We start from the raw sequence: 19,837 nt of genomic DNA on the forward strand, positions 1-19,837 counted from the left end.
ATTGCTGTAAGAATACAATATAAACACTTTTGCTACCCCCGTGTTTAATTTTTCTGAGAAACAAACAGACACACAAAAAGCCAGTAATTGGTAATAAATTCATTCTTTTAATGTGTATTTATCACTATGATCATGGATACACTTAATAAATAAATTGTGGTGATCTTGATTGTGGCTAATAAAAAAGACTCTAAATGCATAAATGTTATTTCATCCCTTTGGTCAAGCAAATTAAGTACAGCAACTATATTGTACAAGGTCACAGTATCTCATAGAAAAGTTATGGTGTAAACCCATAAAAAAAGAAAAGAAAATGGCTGTGATAATTTAGTATTATTATAATAAGTATTTATAACCCAGTACAAATGTGAATTCACTGGATTTATTTTAAATGTGTACTATATCTGGCTAATATTTAGCCTCTGGTATTACTATGAGCTCACTTTGTAAAATAAAGCGTGTTTGTAAAAATACTAACAGAAATTATAGCAAAACTTATAAGCAAATTAAAATAATTACAAGAGGCACCAAAGCAGTTCCATTTTAAAACATGTTTATTGGTCATATACAAAATAAAGTAAGCTGTTTATCAACAAACATACAGTATATACATCAATAAATTAAAAGATGCAGACCAATGATGAAACAGTAAATTTCATGATTATACCAATACCCTTTCATCATCACTTATGTATCTACAAATTGCAAAATAAAAGTACAATAATTTAGTTCAAGATAAATACTTACAAAGACTGTCACAATTTAAGTATTTTCCCATAGAAAGTACTGTTATAGAATAATTTATTACACCCCATACAGAAATATTACAAAACACAAAGTTTGCTATTAAAAGGGGTTTTCTGAATAGGCTACGCCATATTCACACAAACTCACTACCTTTCTATAGCTTTAAATTGACCATTTTATACTTCTACAAACACAAAAAAAAACCAGCTCCCATGAGCAACCTGGCTGAATGCTCACCAGCAGACGTATATGGTTAGATGGAAAAGAAACATGAAATTAGAGAGACTGTTACAAGAAGAAGCAAGTAGAATAAAATAAGTTAATGTGTGCTTGAACTCTTGGTAAAAATTTCAGTCAGAGTTTGTACAACTGGTGAGGGCAGCAACAGAAGAGTAAGAGAGAGCAGCAGATGGGGGTGTGGCAATACAAACATTATTATTGATGAAATCACCAAACAAAGGATCAAAAGAATCCTTGGATCATTTACTGTGATCGATTGGCATGAGAGGTTGGTGAAAGGGCTTTTAGAGTCTGATGGCATGATTCACTAGACAGCAAAACAACTGTGTGACTACATACTGATTGGCCAAACAACAAGATAAGGAGTTAATGATTTCCATCTTGTAAAAGAATTGGATGTTCTGAAGAAGGGCTTTTACAGTGTCACTGGCAGATATGGCAAAACTTTATACAAAGGGATAGGGTGAATGGAGAAGGAAGTGGTTAAGACATTTATCCACCTCACCTTTCTGCCTGTAAAATATTTATAGACGTGGTTTAGGAGTGGCTGCTTGGGCTTGTGATGAAATGTCTCTTCATAAGGAAGGTATGACCTCTGTACAGGCAGTGGAAAATAAGGTCAGTGTGTCTTACAAGCTCATGAACTCTGATATGAAAAGCCTGACCTGTCTGATAATCACTAAAGGTCACAGTTGTCAGCTGATCATGTCTGCTGAGTGAACATTTAGGAGAAAACAGTTTAGAGACCAAAAAAACTGCTGCACCACGAGGTGCTACAAATCCAAGACATTCATAATAAGCTCAGAACAGTGTCCTGTCTTTTATACCCATTAGCAATTGATTCAGTTTTTGCTAATTTTATGTTTTCACAGTTATTTGTTAAGTGATACTGGGAAGAAACAATGTGAGCCTCAACACATGAGCCAGATTTAACAGAGACAAGCTGGTGCTGGCATTTATAACAATATATAAATTGCCTTATATTGAAGCTCTTTAACCTCGTCACATCAAGCCTTTTGAAACCAGAAAGCCCTAAAATGTACAAATTAGGTAAAAACATATTGTTGGACAAGCACGGTCACACAACGTGATCTTAGCACAAGTTAACTGTTTTGCACCAACATCACAAGACACCACAATTGTAGCAAAAAGAAAAAATATCAGTCAACAAGCAAATACAAAAAAAACAGACATGAAGCAACAAAGTGGCGGGGAAAAAGAATGTATGGGCTAAAATCCAGAAGAAAGTCATATAATAGCATAATGCAGAAACAGGACAAAACTTTGAATAGATTAACAAATACATAAATATACTCTGTGACATATGCTTGTAGCTGAATACCAAGGAGTATATTCCTGTGAAAAAATATGTTCAAATAAAAAAAAAATCTGATATTTTCATTTAACATTTGCAGCGCTCTGGTTTGACTGGTTTGGGAATATTTCACTATAATCTATAAACCCATGTCTTTTCGTATACCTTTACTCATTATCATTCAGATAAAATGCTGCATGTATGTGGTGTTTTCATCATTGTAAATTCCTTATATTTCAGTAAATGATTAACAACTTAAATCAGGTTTTACTTAGTTAAAAAATAATTTGAGGCAACTTTACTCCATAATGGTAAATCTCAGAGTTTCACAGAGAAAATTATTAAATAGCAGAATAGATTTTTTTTCACTTCAGACATCCCTGACATGGAACATTTCAAAAACAAATTAAACAGGAACATTAAATATACGTAACCATATAAAATATACACAGAAAAACATTATCACACACTACAAAAATAACTTATTGTAGGAGTAAGGGTGATGCAGCCATAAAGGCGTTGTTGAGTCTGTTACCAGATGACCTGAATATAAAATATAATGAAGCTTGTGAGGTTAACCTTAACATTTTCTCGGTTGAGTTATCTGTTATAACAAGCTTCTCAACACTAGAGGGACAAAAACAAGGCTACAAAGGCCTGTTCAGAAATACAAATGGTGGTTCTGACAACCCAACAATTTACAAATCATAAGTGCAGGTGACGAGGAGATTGATAAATGATCTAAAAGGTCTGCAGTGATAGAGCTGAACAATGGAGCTGGGAGCACTAAGATTTTATCATTAGAGACAGGGTGCAGTTACCCACGGCGTCATTACCCGTGTCGGCCTGAAACCAAACAAGGATCAAAGTCACATTAATCAAATAGTGAACATTATAATTACCTCATCACATACCTACACAGCACACCACACACTAGTTCACGGTTACACACACGTGCCTAGTCACTAGAGAAAAAACAAAGCTATTCAGTAGGTAAGCCACTTTTGGTACAATTGCAAAATAGAGATACTGTATATCAAACAGATTTTGTTATAACTTTTTTACAGGTTGTTACAAACAATGCAAAGATAATTGTCTTTATAAAACTCCAGACTCTACCATACATAGACAAAGATTCTTTAAGTATAGCACTAGTATGACTACTTTTATGGTAAAGCTTGTGAGAAATGACAGTCCATTTATGTGACTGGAAATTCAGAGAAATGTCGTAGTTGTCCTTCGCTAGTTGACTGCATTGTCAGTAATCACATCTGCACTTGCAAAGTGAGCCGTGTGGTTAAAAGCAAGAGGAATGCAATGTAGACCACTTTCTTTTGAAGCAAAAAACTTTGCTATAGGTCTAGTAACCTAGATTCCTCTATCTGTAGCCAATCAAATTCCTGAACACAGGAACCACTTGTTTAACATAAAACATGGGCTTTTCCATGTAACAGAGTATTGCTTTTTAAAAAAAGGAATATTCTGTGCAAGAAAATGAGGGTAAATACAGGCTCTTGTTCTATAGACCCTTATTACAAGCAAACTCATTGAACTGCCACATCACATAAGTGGGTGTTATTCATATTAATCCTGATGACTACTGTACAGCTTATATAACAATGCACAGTGAGAGATAAATGCTGTCATAACCTCAGTCCTGATTGGTCAGTATATCACATTAAGCACAGGCTAAACAAACAGCTGCACTGAATCTGCACCGAACGTCCACAATCCCTACTGTCTTCTTGACTTCATCATGATGGATATCATTAGGAGACCAAGGCACTTGCCCTTCCAAATTTCTTGATTATACTTTAAAGAGCAACTCAAAACCGACCGCAAAAACTTTTATCTTAATTCAGCTCTGTTGTTTAAATGACTGTTTCCCTGAAATCTCTTAATGTTTGAAAAAAGTTGGTATCTTGACATTGACGATGACATTATCGTTTTTTTTTTCTATTTTGTGTGTGTATTTTTTATTTTTTTGGTAATTATCAATTGCCTTTTCCCCTCCTCTTTCTGTTAGATGCAGGAAGTATTGTGTCTATTAATGGAAGCCATCTGAAACTAAAAAAGGACACAGAAAGAATGGCTAATCGAGAAAGAGTTGGACATTAGAAAGTGAAAAGACCATAGAAAAAATACAGCTAACTAAATATAGCAATACCAAAACAAACACAGGCCACAGAATTTCACAGAATTCCTGATATATAACAATTCACACACAGAGAATACACTTTGGACCTCATGTGAATGACAACACAGTACAAAACAGTAGAAATACAGGTACCACTATTGTGTTTTATATATATTTTTTTCTATAGTTCTTTTCTGAAAAAGTTCTTGGCTAGGTGGAGCAAGATTTGACTTCTCTGCAGCCACTGAAAAGAGCAGATATGTGACCTGCTAATCCTGTGTATTCTATTTGAATACAGGGACCTTTAGTCTCAGTCAAGTCAAATGACTTCTCTAAAACCAATCGATAATACCACCTTTCTGAATAGAATTTGTATGTAATGTATGTTTTAGAATGTGTTTGTGTAGCTAATGCCATTTTGTACATCTTCGTTCAGGCACCACTTCAAATCTAGTGTGACAGGATTATTATGCACTTCTAGATCTATTAGCAGTAAAAATGTGACACTGAACAGATTGATTTAAATGACAAGTAACTGAAACTACTTATGGAACTTTACATTTTTTCGAATTTTTTACCCCTTAGCTTGAAATTAAACCATTTTTAAATTTTTTCTTGGTGTTCAGTGACCATAAGAACCCCGTACATCGGTCCTGTGCTAAATCAAGCTCGGATCAAATCACGCACTGACCAAGGGATTGCATCTTTATAGTCTCATTAATTGTCCTCTGCTCCAACCCTCTCTTTCATCTGCACTGATCTGAGACAGGTGACAGGAAGATGCTGAAGCCAACGAGACTCGCCAGTTGGTTAGTGTTCAGTGCAGGTGGAGGAGAGGGGGCCAGGAGAGAAGGGGAATTACTTGCAGCCAATCTCCATCTCTGTCACCCTCGTCGATCTTTTCCCCCCTCAAGAACGTGCATCTGTTTTTGATTTCACTATTGTAATTACACTCGTTGCTGTTGCTACCTTCCCTGGTATGAGTGGACCAATGACTGATGATGCCACCCCTCCCCCTCCGCCTCCCCCTCCAGCCCTGACACCAACCCCGACAGTGGGGCTCCGTGCCACAGTCCTGGCAAAGGTCTGTAAAGCCTCGTACTTAGACCTCAGAGCGTCCAGCTCCACACGCATGGAGGCATTTTCATTGGCCAGTTTGTCCACCTCTTGCTGTAGCTGGGCCTTCTGCTTCTCCAGCTCTTCTTTCTGGGTGACTCGCTTCACCCGGCAGCTAGCAGCATACCCCCGGTTTTTCAGGGTGCGCCGCCGCTGTTTCAGCTGCAGGATCTCTTCTTTGGAGAGCCCTCGAAGGTGCTGGTTCAGCTCCCGCACCGACATGGTCACCAGCTCCTCATCTGTGAGGCTGGTGCCATTTTCCCCTGGCTCACGCTTCACCTGGAGAAAACAGGACAAAGGAAGCGATTAGAGAGAAACAGGGCAATTTGTCAAATATTGACAATTTTGTTTTAAACGTACACTATTACCTTCAGGGCTTTATTTCCTTTGTTAGTCGTCGTCATGCCACAAGAGCTTTGCTCTTCTGAACAGACCTACAGAGACATAGGAGAGTACATAAAGAAATATCACATAGGAGCAACTCATCAAAAGCATCAATATGTTTTAGACAGTTACATACAATCAATAAAAGCGTAATAATTCCAAATGAATACCCACCCGGACCAATGGAGACATACCAAATCTAAATCTACTTTTGGAGCAATGTTGCGTGAGCATGTTGCAGCGTTATGCCTCTGTATCAAATTGAATGAGTGAAAGTGACATGCAGACTTTTCTTAGAATTTCCCTGACTTCCTGTTTCCTGGTGGTTACACTGACAGTGCCCACTACCTTTGTGTTGTTGAACTCTTATTGGCTGGCTTCAGGCCAGCAGTAATGAAATGAGCATAAAAGAGGAGGAAGTGGTAAACATTTGTGTGGAACGACTCCAGGGGAAAACCAACTGTTAGGGCCCAATACACAAACAAACACACCTCAAAAGAGAGTGAAGAAAAGTAGAAAGATACAAACCTAGTACAGATAAAAAAAACAATGAGACAAACCAAATAAAGTTATGCAAATGCATTTGTACTAAAGTGTTAACAAGGGACAAAAGGATGGAGATACAACAGTCATGTGAGTCAGAAGTCAACAAAGAGGGAGTGGGAAAGAGCTAAAGATGAGATCAGTCCTTAGAGCGCACATCTCCACAAATGTGCATCTCTACAAGCTCTCAATGAAATGCTTTGTATGGTGCATTGGTCTGGCTCTCATCTCCTAGACCTGCGTGTGCATGTGTGTGTTCAATAAAGAGCGACTATTGTTGCTGCTGCTGAGCGATCATCATGAGACCAGTCATGATGACTCAGCAGATTCCTGATCTCACTCTCTCACCCCGCCCCCACCAATCTCCTCTCCTGCTGCGCAAATTTCTGCTCTCCTCTGTCAATTTTCATCCCCCCTCCCTCCCAGCATGTACACCCCTTACAACCCTCGAAGGCCTTCTTAAAATAAAAGGGTTCATCTTTGCACCAGAATATAGCTGCAGGCTAAGGAAAGCCTAAAGGGCGCGATCAGGGGTCAACAAGAGAATTTGCTACAGTAGTATGTGATTTTAATGTTGTTGCTGTTTAATGAACAGTAAACGGATCAGGACAGTTAGTCCTCAAAGCTTATAAAACCTGCCTTTCAGCCAAACCTGATACTGCTGAATCAGAACTTTGGTTAAACCAACGTGCTGATTAAAGACAGCATGTTCTCTCACTATGTATTCCCTTATGTTATTCACACTAGGACTAGTTAATGAAGAAAAAAATACTTCCTTAGTTGTTAACAACTTTAAATATTCCTTGTTTGTGAAATTAGCAGTTTACTGACACGAGGAAGTGTGTCTCCTCTCGTTTCATTCTTTTCTGTCCTAAAGATCAGCACTGAGCATGCCAGTAAGCTTGCCCCACAATGTACCTCTGTCTGCCTGTGAGGATGCATGAGTGTTTGTGTATGCTGTCATAAAAACCAGTTTTAAATAGCTGTAAATCAAAGAGAAACATACAGAAGTAGCCATGCATATACAGAAAATGTGGCAAATGCATAGCAACTTAAAAAATGTGAAATGATCAAGAATTTAAGAAGAGAACAGTGCTAGACTTTAGACACAAGGGGTTTATTACAATTCTGAGCATTCGAATTCAGCCCTTTGCACACTCCTTGATAGATTAGGATCAGTCAATTAGAAACATCCCTTCATTTGACTGTGTATATACAGAGCTTCTTCTCAATAATCCAATGCCTTCCATACTCATATATCACTGCACTCGTCACTTTTTGTTAGGATGCACTCTCCCACAGCTGGAGATGCATTTTCACACAATAGATGGATCAAAGACATTAGAAGTGACTGGTGGGGGTTGGGGCAGAGAAGAGAGGGGAGAAGTAAAAACAGAGGGGGCAAAAAGAAGGCTGTTTCCCTGCCAGGCACTGGTTTATTTTCCCTGTGCCAAAACCTCAACCCCCAATCCCAATCCCATCTACATACAAACAAAAAGCATGATGGAAAGCACATATACACACGTACACATTCCCCTGCTGCCATGCCTGTAGGGCACAACAAAACACACACACACACACACACACACAGGTCTACTGCAAGTGCACAATGCGCAAATGTGGCTGTTTATAGTGCGAACAAAATGCATGTTACATTGAGAAGTGCTGGTTTAGAGGTTTGGTTCTATATTTGGCAACACATATTTAAAATGTCAGAGAATTATAAAATTGCAAACTATTTTGTGCATCTGCAGCCCTACTGGTACAACTTGTTTTTCAGATACCGGCAAATGTCCCACTGTCAGGGGTTTGTAAATGTTTTAAATAAGGATGACAGAAATTCCGATTGTAAGATGTAATAGATTTGGCTATGAACAAAATAAACAGAAAGTCACTAGGCCTAGTTCATGATGTGATCATGAGCTAATCCAACTGAGTCATACTGATTAAACATCTGTGGCAACAACAAATGTTTATTTCCTTTATAGATTAATCTGACAATTATTAGGACATCTGGGTAGACACATACCACATCCAACTTCCTGGGCCAAATTTTGGAAATATGTTGCATATCATGCTCCTCTCTCTTTCCTCTTTATTTTTTCTCCTCTCTATAAAGTTTAATAAAGGTATCAAGGTGCTATAAAGTCTTAAAATGTATACGTCTACAAATTGTCTGGGAAAAAAATAAAATACCGAAATTGTGGTTTCCATGACAATAACTGAATTTAAATAAAATGTATGTTTATTGATTATAGCTTTTCATTGCACATCTGTGGTTTCTCAAGTAGCGTTGTGGTGTGGTGTTAGTCATATACACTTGGAGAGCAGTGTCACTACAGTATTTATACTAGGTCTGGGTCCTATTTCATCAAAAGCCAGACCTACAGGACAATGTAAAACTGCCATAAACTCTGCATCTGTGTGTTTGTGTCTCTGTGTGTGTGTGTGTGTGTTTGTTGTCATACAGCTCAGCCCATGTGTAAGTCACTCGGGTTAAGGATCATCTGCTGAGCAAAGGCATCGCCATTCATCCTGGGACACACACACACACACACACACACACACACACACACACACACACACACACACACACACAGAGTGCCAGAGGTGTCCTTCACATACTGCTTGTAGGGTGGTCACAGCAGTGTAGTCAATGCCACAGCCACTACAACAGACAGTTTTTTTGCTGTGGCAGGCTATTTTTTTGTACCAACCAAAAGAACGCTGACAACTCAAGAGCAGAGCTGCCTACAGTTACAGTGGAGTAACAACACACATACACACAAAACATGGAGGATGGGGAATGGGGAGAGGGGGGAAGAAGAGGTAAAAGGCTTGGTAGATGAGTAAAATATGACTAGAGAAGAAGAGAAAAGATGGTAAGGATTTCATAAGATAGCAAGGTGAAGACAGACTAGGTAAAAAAGTAAGAGAAGGGGGTGCGGGTGGTGGTGGAGGAGGACTGAAAGAATGCTGACGTCTCTAGAGCTGATTAGCGTTACAGCGGAGACATCACACCCACAGTTGAGAAAAATGCTGAGTATGGAGGGAGGACGAGGTGGGGGGAGGGTGGTGGTGCAAATGACAAGGGAGAAAGAAAAGAAAAAAAGAGAGAGGGAAGTGAGTAGGGAGGAGATGAGGAGAAATGGGACGGGATGGGGGGGTGCAGAGTAGGAGGAAGAAGAGGGGGTAGGAAAGCGTTTGGGTGAAAATGCATCCTCAACACATTTGTAAGAGCTTAGCTGTTGGGTACAGAGGGAGGTGGGGGGAATGGAGGGAGGAGAGAGAGAACTGGGGAAGGAGGAATAGATGGAGGGGGATTGGGGTCGAAAAAAAAACCCGAACTCAGCAACGACCACAACTAAAACCTCCAATTAGAAAAGTTCTGAAGCTGATCCAGTGAAATGAAACTACTGCTGACCACCTCTCCCCTCCCCCTAACCTTCTGCTCTGTCTCTCTCTCTCTCTCTCGCTCACACTCACACACACACACCGTATTGTTGACAAATCAAGTCCAGGGGAACGGATGAAAACATGAGTAATAGTGTGGCATAAGGTGATCATGGAGTTTATAAAGATAGATGAAAGTGTAAAAGAAACAGCCCGAGACATTATAGTATGACTTTTCTTTTCAGTGCACTCAAACAGGATGATGAACTCCGTAGATGTGTGTGTTTATCTGTGGCTGGCTCCAGACAGAGCTCTAATTAATCTTGTTTGAGAGAACCTTTTGCTCCGGCCACTACTGCCACACAGGGAGGAGTTTCTTAGAAAGAGACTTTCTACTTAAAAGCTGGTGGCATGGTGCACAGACACACACCCTCACACAGAGGAAAATAAATAGCCAGATTAAGTGCTTCAAAAATGACCTGGGGACTGGTGTGTGTGTGGGTGTATGTGAGCATAAACAAGCCAGCATATAAAGAATGATCAAGAATAGATTGTAAAAGAGTCACAAGTCCTTTGTGATGCATAGGCAAGTCTGCCTTTATTGAATAATCCTACCATAACAACTGCCTCGACTGCGCCTCCTCCCTCAGGCAACTCTCTGAGCAATAATGGAGAACGCAAAAATTGGCAGCAGAGTGCAGTGAAAACACACAGCAGGACACAGAAAGGACATGATGGAAGGAAACAAAGAGAGCAAAATACAGGGAGTGTGAATTCGATCCTGAGAGTGACACAAACCTCAGCTCCTGGCAGCAAGTCCACCATACCTCTGTTGAAAAAAAACAAGCAGTGCTCGTGCTCATTGATCTACTGTGAACCAAGGGTGTTGAGAGTGTTGGTAAATAATTAACGATGAGCACTGTGTCTAGGCTAATTGAGAATTAGGAATCAGATCAGTGATAATGGCAACGTGTGTATGGGGAGACGGGGAGTGGGCTCACAGCAGAGATACAGGACCATGGAGAGAGGGTGAGGAACTGAACAGTGAGGGGGTGAAAACACACCACTGTGAGCAGTGTGTGTGTTTGTGTGTGTAGAAAGAACAGGAAGCTATTAACTGGGAGGTATGCAGAGCGTGAAATAAGCATGATAACACAGACAGAGAAGAGAGCAAGGTAGTCAGAGAAAACCCAGGGAGAGTGAAGGGAAAGGCTTACAAAAGAGCAGGAGTCTGGCCTAAAATATACACATAATATGTTAAGAGGGAACAGCGATCACTTTCACACTTTTCAAGAGTTCAAAAAGGCAAATGTGTGTGTGTTGTGTGCACACATCGCTTAAGCGTGCGCATGGCAGTGTTTGTGCAAGTGTGTAATTAAAGGTGAGAAAAAGTCCTGGCGTCAACACGTTTTTCCCATTCCAGGTAGTAAGTCGGAGTGTGATGACAAATTTCCCAACACAAGCAAAAAAAACTGCACTGTCAGGCAATTGAGCTCTGGCTCCTTTTTTTCATAAGTGTTTTTTTTTTTTTTTTTTTTTGAAGAGGAGAGAAAGCATGTAGGTTAAGTTGCTCCACTCTTTGTGTGTGTGGGTGTGTGAGTGAGATAGAGACAGAGAGAGAGAATAACCAACAGAGAGCTGTGCAGGAGACAGCAATAAGTTAAACAACATGTTAAGTTTATTCCCCTCAGACACTGCACATCCCTGGTCAGCAATATCAACTTGAGACAAAGAGAAAGTTTCAGTGCAATAGCAAAGTAAGCATTGTGTGACTCTGTGTGGATTCATTCGTCACTATCAGTCACATTAATGAGGAAATATCATCAAAAAACAGCTAAATAAATCAACCATAGCATGCAATGGGAGGTGTGTTTGTGGCGCCAAGGTTCCACTGTGACCTTGCACTGAGACATTCCTGAATCCAGTTGAATTTCTTCCATTTGGCATCAGTCTCTACGAATGACACTGTGTCTCACACACCCACTCTTCCACTAAAACAGAACACAGAACAAAAACAAAAACCAAACCACAGTAGCAATGTTGCCTCTTTTCCTTTATATATAGGTTTGGTCTTCTATTTGACATCTGGATAATAACAATTCTTTATATCAAGGATTCAAAATATAACAATAGGTTTTATAAAATAGAAAGAGATTATAAAATACTATATGTATTTCTTTTTTACCCTAAAAAATATATTGCATGATTCACAGTAAAAAGGATCATAAAAATCCTATAATCATATAAAATACAGAAACTCTATATACTCTTCTCTGTGTCAATGAGATGGCACATTAAACAAGTTTACTTTCCATCTGTTGCAGCGTTTTCAGTTTTAAATCTGAAACTGATTGTCAGACAGAAAATCAACTGGCAATCGTTTTATTAATCAATTACTTGATATTTTAAGCAAAAAATATTTTTTTATAATTACTGATATTCTCAATTTTAACACTTTCTGCTGGTATTTTATCTAGTTAATCATTTAATCATCATCTTAAATTCTGTGTGCAAATTAAATGACAATTGATAGCTTCAGCCCTGGGAAACTCGTCAGTACATTGCCAGAAAAGGACTCATCAGAGAGAGAAGATCATAACGTATTAAAACATAAAGGTGTATTAGTTCAAAGTGTTTAAAAGTTTGACAAGACTCCAGATATTGTTGCCCTGTTCCATCAATCAATCTGAGAGAGTTAAAGATGCATCTCGGTTTCAGAACAGCGCTGATGTGTAGTTTCCAAACTGTAAACATGGAAATTTTGACTTGGTTTAGATCTGACATTGCATGGAAAAAATGTAATGCCACAGGTGAAGGCAAACAGCTACCACTACGCACATCTTTGCTCCCTCTCTTTGTTCCTTGGCATTTATTAACTCTGTGTATTCTTTCATTTAATAAGGTTCAAAAATTCATACCACAATCCTGGGATCATCACACTGCAGTTGAAAAATGCGGCAAGTTGGCGCATTAGGATGATGCAATTGGTAGACAACCACTGGTACAGAGATTCCTGTTACCAGGGCCTTGCATCTCCACAGCTACATGCCACTTTCAATCTCTCAACACTGCATGTAAAACTACGAAGTCTGTATGTGTGTGTGTGTGTGTGTGCGTGTGTGTGTTTGTACGTCTGGGTGTTCGGGGTGAATAGTTTCCTTTAACTGGAGACTGCTCAGAAAGCTTCAAAATGAACCCACAGGTCCTTATAGGAAAGACATGACAACCTACAGAGAGTGATTATTGATACAGAAATTCAACTTGGTATTTGAACATACCACAATTATTTTAGTACAGAAGGTTGGATCAGCAATCCAAGCCACATTAACTGAATGAAAACTTGTTCTCCATTTGCTCATCCTTTTGACATCTCCCATGGGTTGCAGTGGGATTCATCAATGCACTTGTCTTGATTTCTTTGTTGGTTCCCGAAAACGGTTATGTAAAGAAGGAGTCATGACAATTGTGGCAGAAGGGTATATTTACCACATAAAGTTGAAATAACACAAGGAAAAGCAGCACACTCACACAGAAACAAAAAAAAAAAAACAGTGGAGCACAGCAATGATTATGCACCAGATCTGCTTACACCATATTTCATCATTACTGTGGAGAAAAAACACTCAACTATTGATCTGCCCCAGTGCTTCCCTTTCTCCCTGACTGTCTCCTGCTCTCTCTCCCCCACTCTCCAAATCCCTCTTTTATTCCTGCTTTTACTTCTCTCCTTTTACTTCTCTCTCACTCTCAGAAATTTGCAAGCATAACAAGACTTTTCTGAAATAGATCCCAGTAGTACACAAGATCATAAACATGCAGACATTACTTAGAAGTTATCTCCCAGATGTTCAACTCTCTCTCTCTCTCACACACACACACACACAAACACACAAAAACACACACACACACACACAAAACCCACACACAGGAGGTGGACACAATATTGTGAACACCTGTGCAATCTAATGCAATCCAGTGCTCTAACCCTGCAATAAATGCTGCCTTTCTGCAGCTTCTTTTAATTGCAGCTCCAGAGCAATGATGGTAAAGGACCAATACAACAAAAAGATGTTACAGTGGATCACGTTGACATTGGACAACATTATTAACTACCACCTGACTATTATACATCTGACTGAATATTTTGCTTATTGTTTAATCAGATACTTCCTAGGTTACAATACAAATACCCTACTTTTTGTCCTTTGTAAATTAAACATGCATTTTCAAACTTTGCATGTTTTGTTTGCAGCAAAAGGTTTTTGGGAAAAACTATGAAGTGACATATTGTTTTTGTATGTGTGTGTTTATTCCATATTTTTTATTCCACTCATAAAAGATGAGATAGATTGATATAAATATTATAATAAATGATTCAATTTTTCATTTTTCAATTACAAAAAAATCGAAGTTAAATAGTCAGTGTTTAAACTGACCATTTGGGGTCATCCTTTTTTGCATTTAGATGAATGCAATAATCTGCAATAACCTTAGATGAAAGAAATAATCTGCTAGTTTCAGATGTTAAAAAAAACAAGCACTAAGAAATCTGATTCTATCAATAACAGAGTATTTAGAAACAGAAAATTTCCATAACTATTTGCTGACAAATTTAAGAACTGGTTTGATATGAACATTTAAAATCTGTCTACACAGATGACTAGCAAATATGCCATTTTTTTTATTTAAAACATAACTTAAACACGTATTCAGTTATCAGAATAATTTATTGTCTAGATGACCAAACAAATCATTTTAATATACAGAAGTCTGTGTCTTGTCTTAGCTCAATGGCTCCTGTTTCTTTCCTTCTTTACAGAGTTAGAGGAGGTTTTACAAGGTTTTTCATCCACTTGACCGCTGCACATGCAGGGAATCATGCCAGTTTATGTGAGCACACGTAGTCCTCTGATGTGGTAAAACAGAGTGATCTTAATACTCATTACTTAGGATTTCCTCCTGCAGAGAAGCCTCAGGTTTGACATTGTGAAGGAAAAAATGAATCAACTGTCAAGTGCAAACTCCTGTAAAGGCCAACTGATATAAAATTACTTCCCACTGCTACATCTCCTTTCTACATCTCGCAAGTGTAGCGAGCAACTCAGACACACACACACACACACACAGTTTTTAACCTTGGTGCTTACTCTGCTCTCTCTCCGTTTCTCTCTCTCTCACACACACACTCACAGTTCCTACAGCAACTAGATCTTGTTCTTATAGGTGTTTTATAACTCCTGGTTTCTTTGCACGCTCTCTCAAATTTACACATGCACACACACACACACGACAAGGCAAAGAAACTAGCTGTGGTAAGTAACAAGTGAAAACGCCATCTGTCAAGCGAGAGCGCATTTGCTTCGTCTCAGCATTTTCAGGGGAATGCCTTGAAGACAAAAAGGTCCTTGTTCTCAATCTCTCCGCAAATCCCATCTCTCATTCTTCCTCCCTCTTCCTTCATCCCCCTTGCTCCGCGCGCCTTGCCGCTCCGCCACCATCAGCAAAGTTGCACACATAAGCATTGGTCAGCGTTCAATTACCGTGAACACCAGGGAAGGATGGGGAAAGTACTTGACAGAGAAATGCACTTCAAGCACTGATTAAATACTGATACCAAGTATAAAAAGCTTAGCCCCTAGGTTGTGTGTGTGCGCGCGCGCGTGTATGTACACGCAATGAGAAAAGGAAATGAGAAAAAGTGCGTGTATGTGAAAGACAACGAAAGACAGTAAGGGGAGTTGGGTGGTGGGTGCCTTTCTCTCCAATACTAATACAACTGTTTCATCATTATGACCCTCTATTACAGTACTTGCCAACTTGCTTACTAGATACTTTTGATACACTCTGCAGAGTGCTGACTCTAACTAAAGCTGCTGATATGGAGTCATTAGGGGGTGAAGTTTCTGTTTTTCTTGTGCCCACAGAGCTTTCCTATTACTCTTCAGTGTTTAAGAGTTGCAAAGCCCATAGGTTCCTACCAGTCAGTAGATAATGGCCCATCTACAAGAGATCAATCAGAGGGTATTTTGTTGCAAGGCATTATAGTTTATAGCGGTGCTTTCTTTTTTTAGCACAAGTCTCAGTGCCGGTTCACGAGCAGTCAGTGCCCAACATTACCTGCCATGGGACCGTGTCCTTCCCTCCAGCTTTCACTGGTTTTGTCCAAATATAGCAGGGATCTTTTTTTAAGATTTTCAACAGAAGTAAGACGGATCATGGCAAGATAACAAAGGTAGAAAGTGTTAACAGCTGCAGTTAACTGCTTTTGAGACCACAATAGTAGGGTATAAAACCGGATAAGCGGATAAATAATTTACAGCATGATATTAACCAAGCCTGTGTGCACATTCTTCCGGGGAGTCCGCTAAATAATCAAAGAAACGAACACATTTTTGCACTAATGACATTTTAAACACTGTTTCCTTGGCCCACTTGAGCTCTGATTGCCACAGGAGCACGGCAACCTCCGCCACACCACCGGTGGGCCTGTTTGTTTCTGCAGCAAGTCCACAGCATAAACCGAGCTCTTCCTTCCCTCGCGCCAGACCTTTGTCCGCACGCCCGCCGCCGGTGCCATGTTGCCATGGCTCCCTCATGCCTCCGCTCTGCTCGCGCAAACGTTGAGAAATAACAACGTTGTGATGAATCAGCATCTCTGCCGCGAGCCCAGCCGGCGTACAACACGGGCACGCCAGGAAATAGACGGGATCTCTCCGCTTAAACCCACAACACAAGTCACTTTAAGAAAACACGTATCACGCATTGTTGTGAGATACACACGAACTAAGGCCCTGTGGGAGGAACAGCGCCTGACACAAAGCAAATGTCAAAACAGCCGCTCCGGCACAGACACCGCTGCCCTCTCACTGACAGCCAGGATATAACCAGTATCTAGCCGCTGGACGTTTGACAGTTCCAAACACAATTACGGACGCTTTCTGTTGTTGTTGTTGTCGCCGGCTATTATTTTACCATATATGTTACTTATGTCACACAGCCAGCTAGACACCCAGCGGGTAGAAGGAAGAGAGGTTACTCTGGAGTCTGTTAACCCGTCTGCAAAACAAATAAATCCCCAACTCAGCCGACGAACAGCTGACTGGCCATCTTACCTGCGCTGAAGCAACAGACGAGTTAGTGTGTGGTCGCTTCAGTTTGTATCAGCCGCTGCCGCTTCAGCACCCGGGGAGAGGACAGCCGGAGAGGCTAGCGCTGAGGGGATGTGTTGTCTTCGAAGGTTTCCGCTGTCCTAAGTTGGGACTCTATGTTTAGATTTTCCCCAGCTTCTCTCACGTTTTCACCTTTCTAAATATTTAGCCAGTTAAACGCCCAGACGAGGGAATCCCCGGCCATGCCAGTTGGCTTGCTCCCGGACTCCCCGCACGGTCTAATTCCAACACATGGCTTCTGTTTGAGCTTGACAGACGCGCCTCACAAACACCCCCTTTGTCTGTGTTATTGTGAAATCGCCGGTTGTTGTGCCGGCCGTGGCGGTCGAGCGGCGACCCGATCTCGGCGGAGCATGTACAGGTCTGGATGACGAACGGATCGTGATGATTCAGCACTACCAGACGGCAGCGGCGTTGCTCGGAGTTCGGCTGAACTGAACAGCGGCAGCGCACAGCGGCACAAGCGGCACAAGCGGCAGCATATAAGCGCGACCGCACTCGGCGGCGTCCGTGCACACTCAGCAAAACAACCCCTCTACAATCAGCACTTTTGAGGGATTTCAGTTTTGATTTGACCGAGGCTGACTCACCAGAAGTCAAACCGGCGCCGTTCGCCCAGGCTGAGGCTGCCCGATGGTCAGTGGGCTCGGTGTGGAGGAGAAGAGACAGTTGCAGAAATGTGTTTTCCGCTCACGCCTTCTCGCGGGTCTCTAGATATATCCACTCCTGCCTCGCTTGTTTTAGTCTATGGTCGGAGGCGCCAGACGTCAAATGATGTTTGGATCACATGGTTTCATTCATGAAGGATCTACGCAGCCCGCATTTAAAGAGACACGAGACACTACTACTGTGTGATGGGCTGTTTTAACAACAGTGTCAGTGTGCTGGAAAGTGTGACAGGGCAGCCCCACCTCTGAGCAAATGTCTAAACTTAGAGTTAACATTTGAAGTACTGAGTCTGTCTCGCTCCAACAATAGTACAGAGACCCGTGCAATTAAAAAAAAAAGCTGATGGGTCAAGATAGTGTCTTTTATATTTTATATTTAATACCACAACAGTTTAAAAATATTTGACGCTAGTAGAGTTGGAGATAAGGGGGTCAGCACTGTGCCACACAGTTAAAAACGCGTAAAATGTACGACTGAAACCAAAAATGTATACATCTGCAGGCCCATATTGTTACACATTTCTCCACATCTAAATATTTGCTAAACTAAATGTTGGTTTTAGAAATTTTGTATATAGATCCCGTTTTTAGATATCACAGAGAAAGATCTGACATGTTAATTTATCACTGTATCACTTCCCTTAAGTGAAGGGCGTGATATGGCTCTTTCCCCAAAAAGGTACATATACTTCTTCAACATGTTTCTTGAGGGCCATGCACTTTTTAAATTATTTTCATCTGAAAATATCTTTTATGCATTTAACAGCGGAGGATCAACATGTTTAATAATAAGTAATATTTGCCCTATTTGTCAGTTTTACACCAGCAGAGGTTGGGATGACTATATTTCTTTTCTTTAAAATCCCACTATTTGAAAGGTGCATCCTCATTCACAGTACCAATTTAAAACAAAACTATTAGTATCAATGTACGGCTGTTTATCATTAGGATATTCCATTTGAATTTCTGAATAACTGTGAACAAATACTATCGGCCTATTTCGACCACGCACGCATTTTAGTAATAAAAGATATTTCAGCAGGGGTTTGAGGAGTCAAAGGAGATCTCTGTTGAGAGTGAAGTGGTAACATTTTAAAATATCACTTGGATTCGGCCTGGTGCATTTAAGAAAATAACTAATACTGTGGACAGACAAAACACAATCATTTTGCAGGTTCAATTACTTTACAATTTAATTTCAAAATTTGTTTCCAGGATATTGATAGCCTTTTTACCCCCACCAAAGCATCTCAAAACGCAATTTAGCTATATTTTCAGATAAAGCTTTAGATGTTTTATCAACGCCGACTGGATATGAAATAAAGTGAGTTACCTTTCTTTTAAAGTGAGCTTTAAAAGAAAGGTAACATCCTGCATATGAGCAAACACACCAGTTAAATGCTTCTAATAGGCAGTCATGGAATACATGAGTTTAAGTGCAGTTAAAGCATAATTACTGCAGTAATTCATTGCTTTTTTATTTTACTTGCTGCATTACACTACACTACTACTCCAGGACATTTAGGAGGGCGCATACAGTACTTTTCTCTAATATAGAATTTATCTGACAGATTTTGTTACTGCTTTGAAGATTCAAATTATTAATACATATCAACAAATTAGTTTATACAGTAGTTATAACCAGCCCAGGTTTGGCTGCAATTTTAATATATCAATATTTAAAATACATTAGGCTCCCTTAATATGTATTATGAAATGAACAGTGTAAAAATACACAGTAGCCTGTGTTTTATAAACCCAGGAGTAGTGGTTAAAAGTATAAGCAGATTTACTCAGGAAGCTGGATTTAACATTTGAGGTACTTTCGAGTATTTTGTGCTAAGTTTTTTTTTGATACACTATACTTGTACTCCACTGTATATCAGAGATAAAGATGGAAGACAACATTTATGTGACAGTTACATCAATGTGAAAACGGAATTTAAAATGCAGAACATATGATCAGTTTTCATATTTTTACTGTATGGTATTTCAGCTTGGGCTTAAATAACAGAGCCGACTACCTCTTCTGCACAAAGAACAGAAAGCATCCACCTGCTCCTATACCCCTCTTTGTGCATTTCTGACAAACATCAATAGATTAAAGGTGTATTTCTAGGAAACA

The 19,837-nt window shown here is 39.9% G+C and overlaps 1 protein-coding gene across 3 annotated transcripts; it reads right to left on the minus strand.

The window, feature by feature from the left end:
• Window positions 1-536: 536 nt before the first annotated feature.
• mafgb (v-maf avian musculoaponeurotic fibrosarcoma oncogene homolog Gb) lies at window positions 537-18,101 on the minus strand. Of its 3 annotated transcripts, none has more exons than XM_067498726.1 (3): window positions 17,635-18,101; window positions 5,924-5,989; window positions 537-5,834 (listed from the first exon to the last, which is right to left on the minus strand). In XM_067498726.1, exons 2-3 carry the CDS (start codon window positions 5,957-5,959, stop codon window positions 5,349-5,351), a joined length of 522 nt encoding a protein of 173 aa, XP_067354827.1. In that variant the 5' UTR covers window positions 5,960-5,989; window positions 17,635-18,101; the 3' UTR covers window positions 537-5,348. The 3 variants fall into 3 exon arrangements, with proteins under 3 accessions (XP_067354827.1, XP_067354828.1, XP_067354826.1); XM_067498727.1 differs by lacking the exon at window positions 17,635-18,101 and adding an exon at window positions 16,988-17,628; XM_067498725.1 differs by lacking the exon at window positions 17,635-18,101 and adding an exon at window positions 6,114-7,688.
• Window positions 18,102-19,837: the final 1,736 nt, after the last annotated feature.

Source organism: Channa argus, chromosome 3, assembly GCF_033026475.1.
Source record: "Channa argus isolate prfri chromosome 3, Channa argus male v1.0, whole genome shotgun sequence".
NCBI lineage: Eukaryota > Metazoa > Chordata > Actinopteri > Anabantiformes > Channidae > Channa > Channa argus.

Coding starts and splice junctions, on each gene's coding strand:
- mafgb (XM_067498725.1), bottom strand. CDS start 6,173: ATGCTCACGCAACATTGCTCCAAAAGTAGATTTAGATTTGGTATGTCT. Junction 5,990..6,113: donor GTATGTCTCCATTGGTCCGG/GTGGGTATTCAT, acceptor ATGTCTCTGTAG/GTCTGTTCAGAAGAGCAAAG. Junction 5,835..5,923: donor AAGGAAATAAAGCCCTGAAG/GTAATAGTGTAC, acceptor TGTTTTCTCCAG/GTGAAGCGTGAGCCAGGGGA.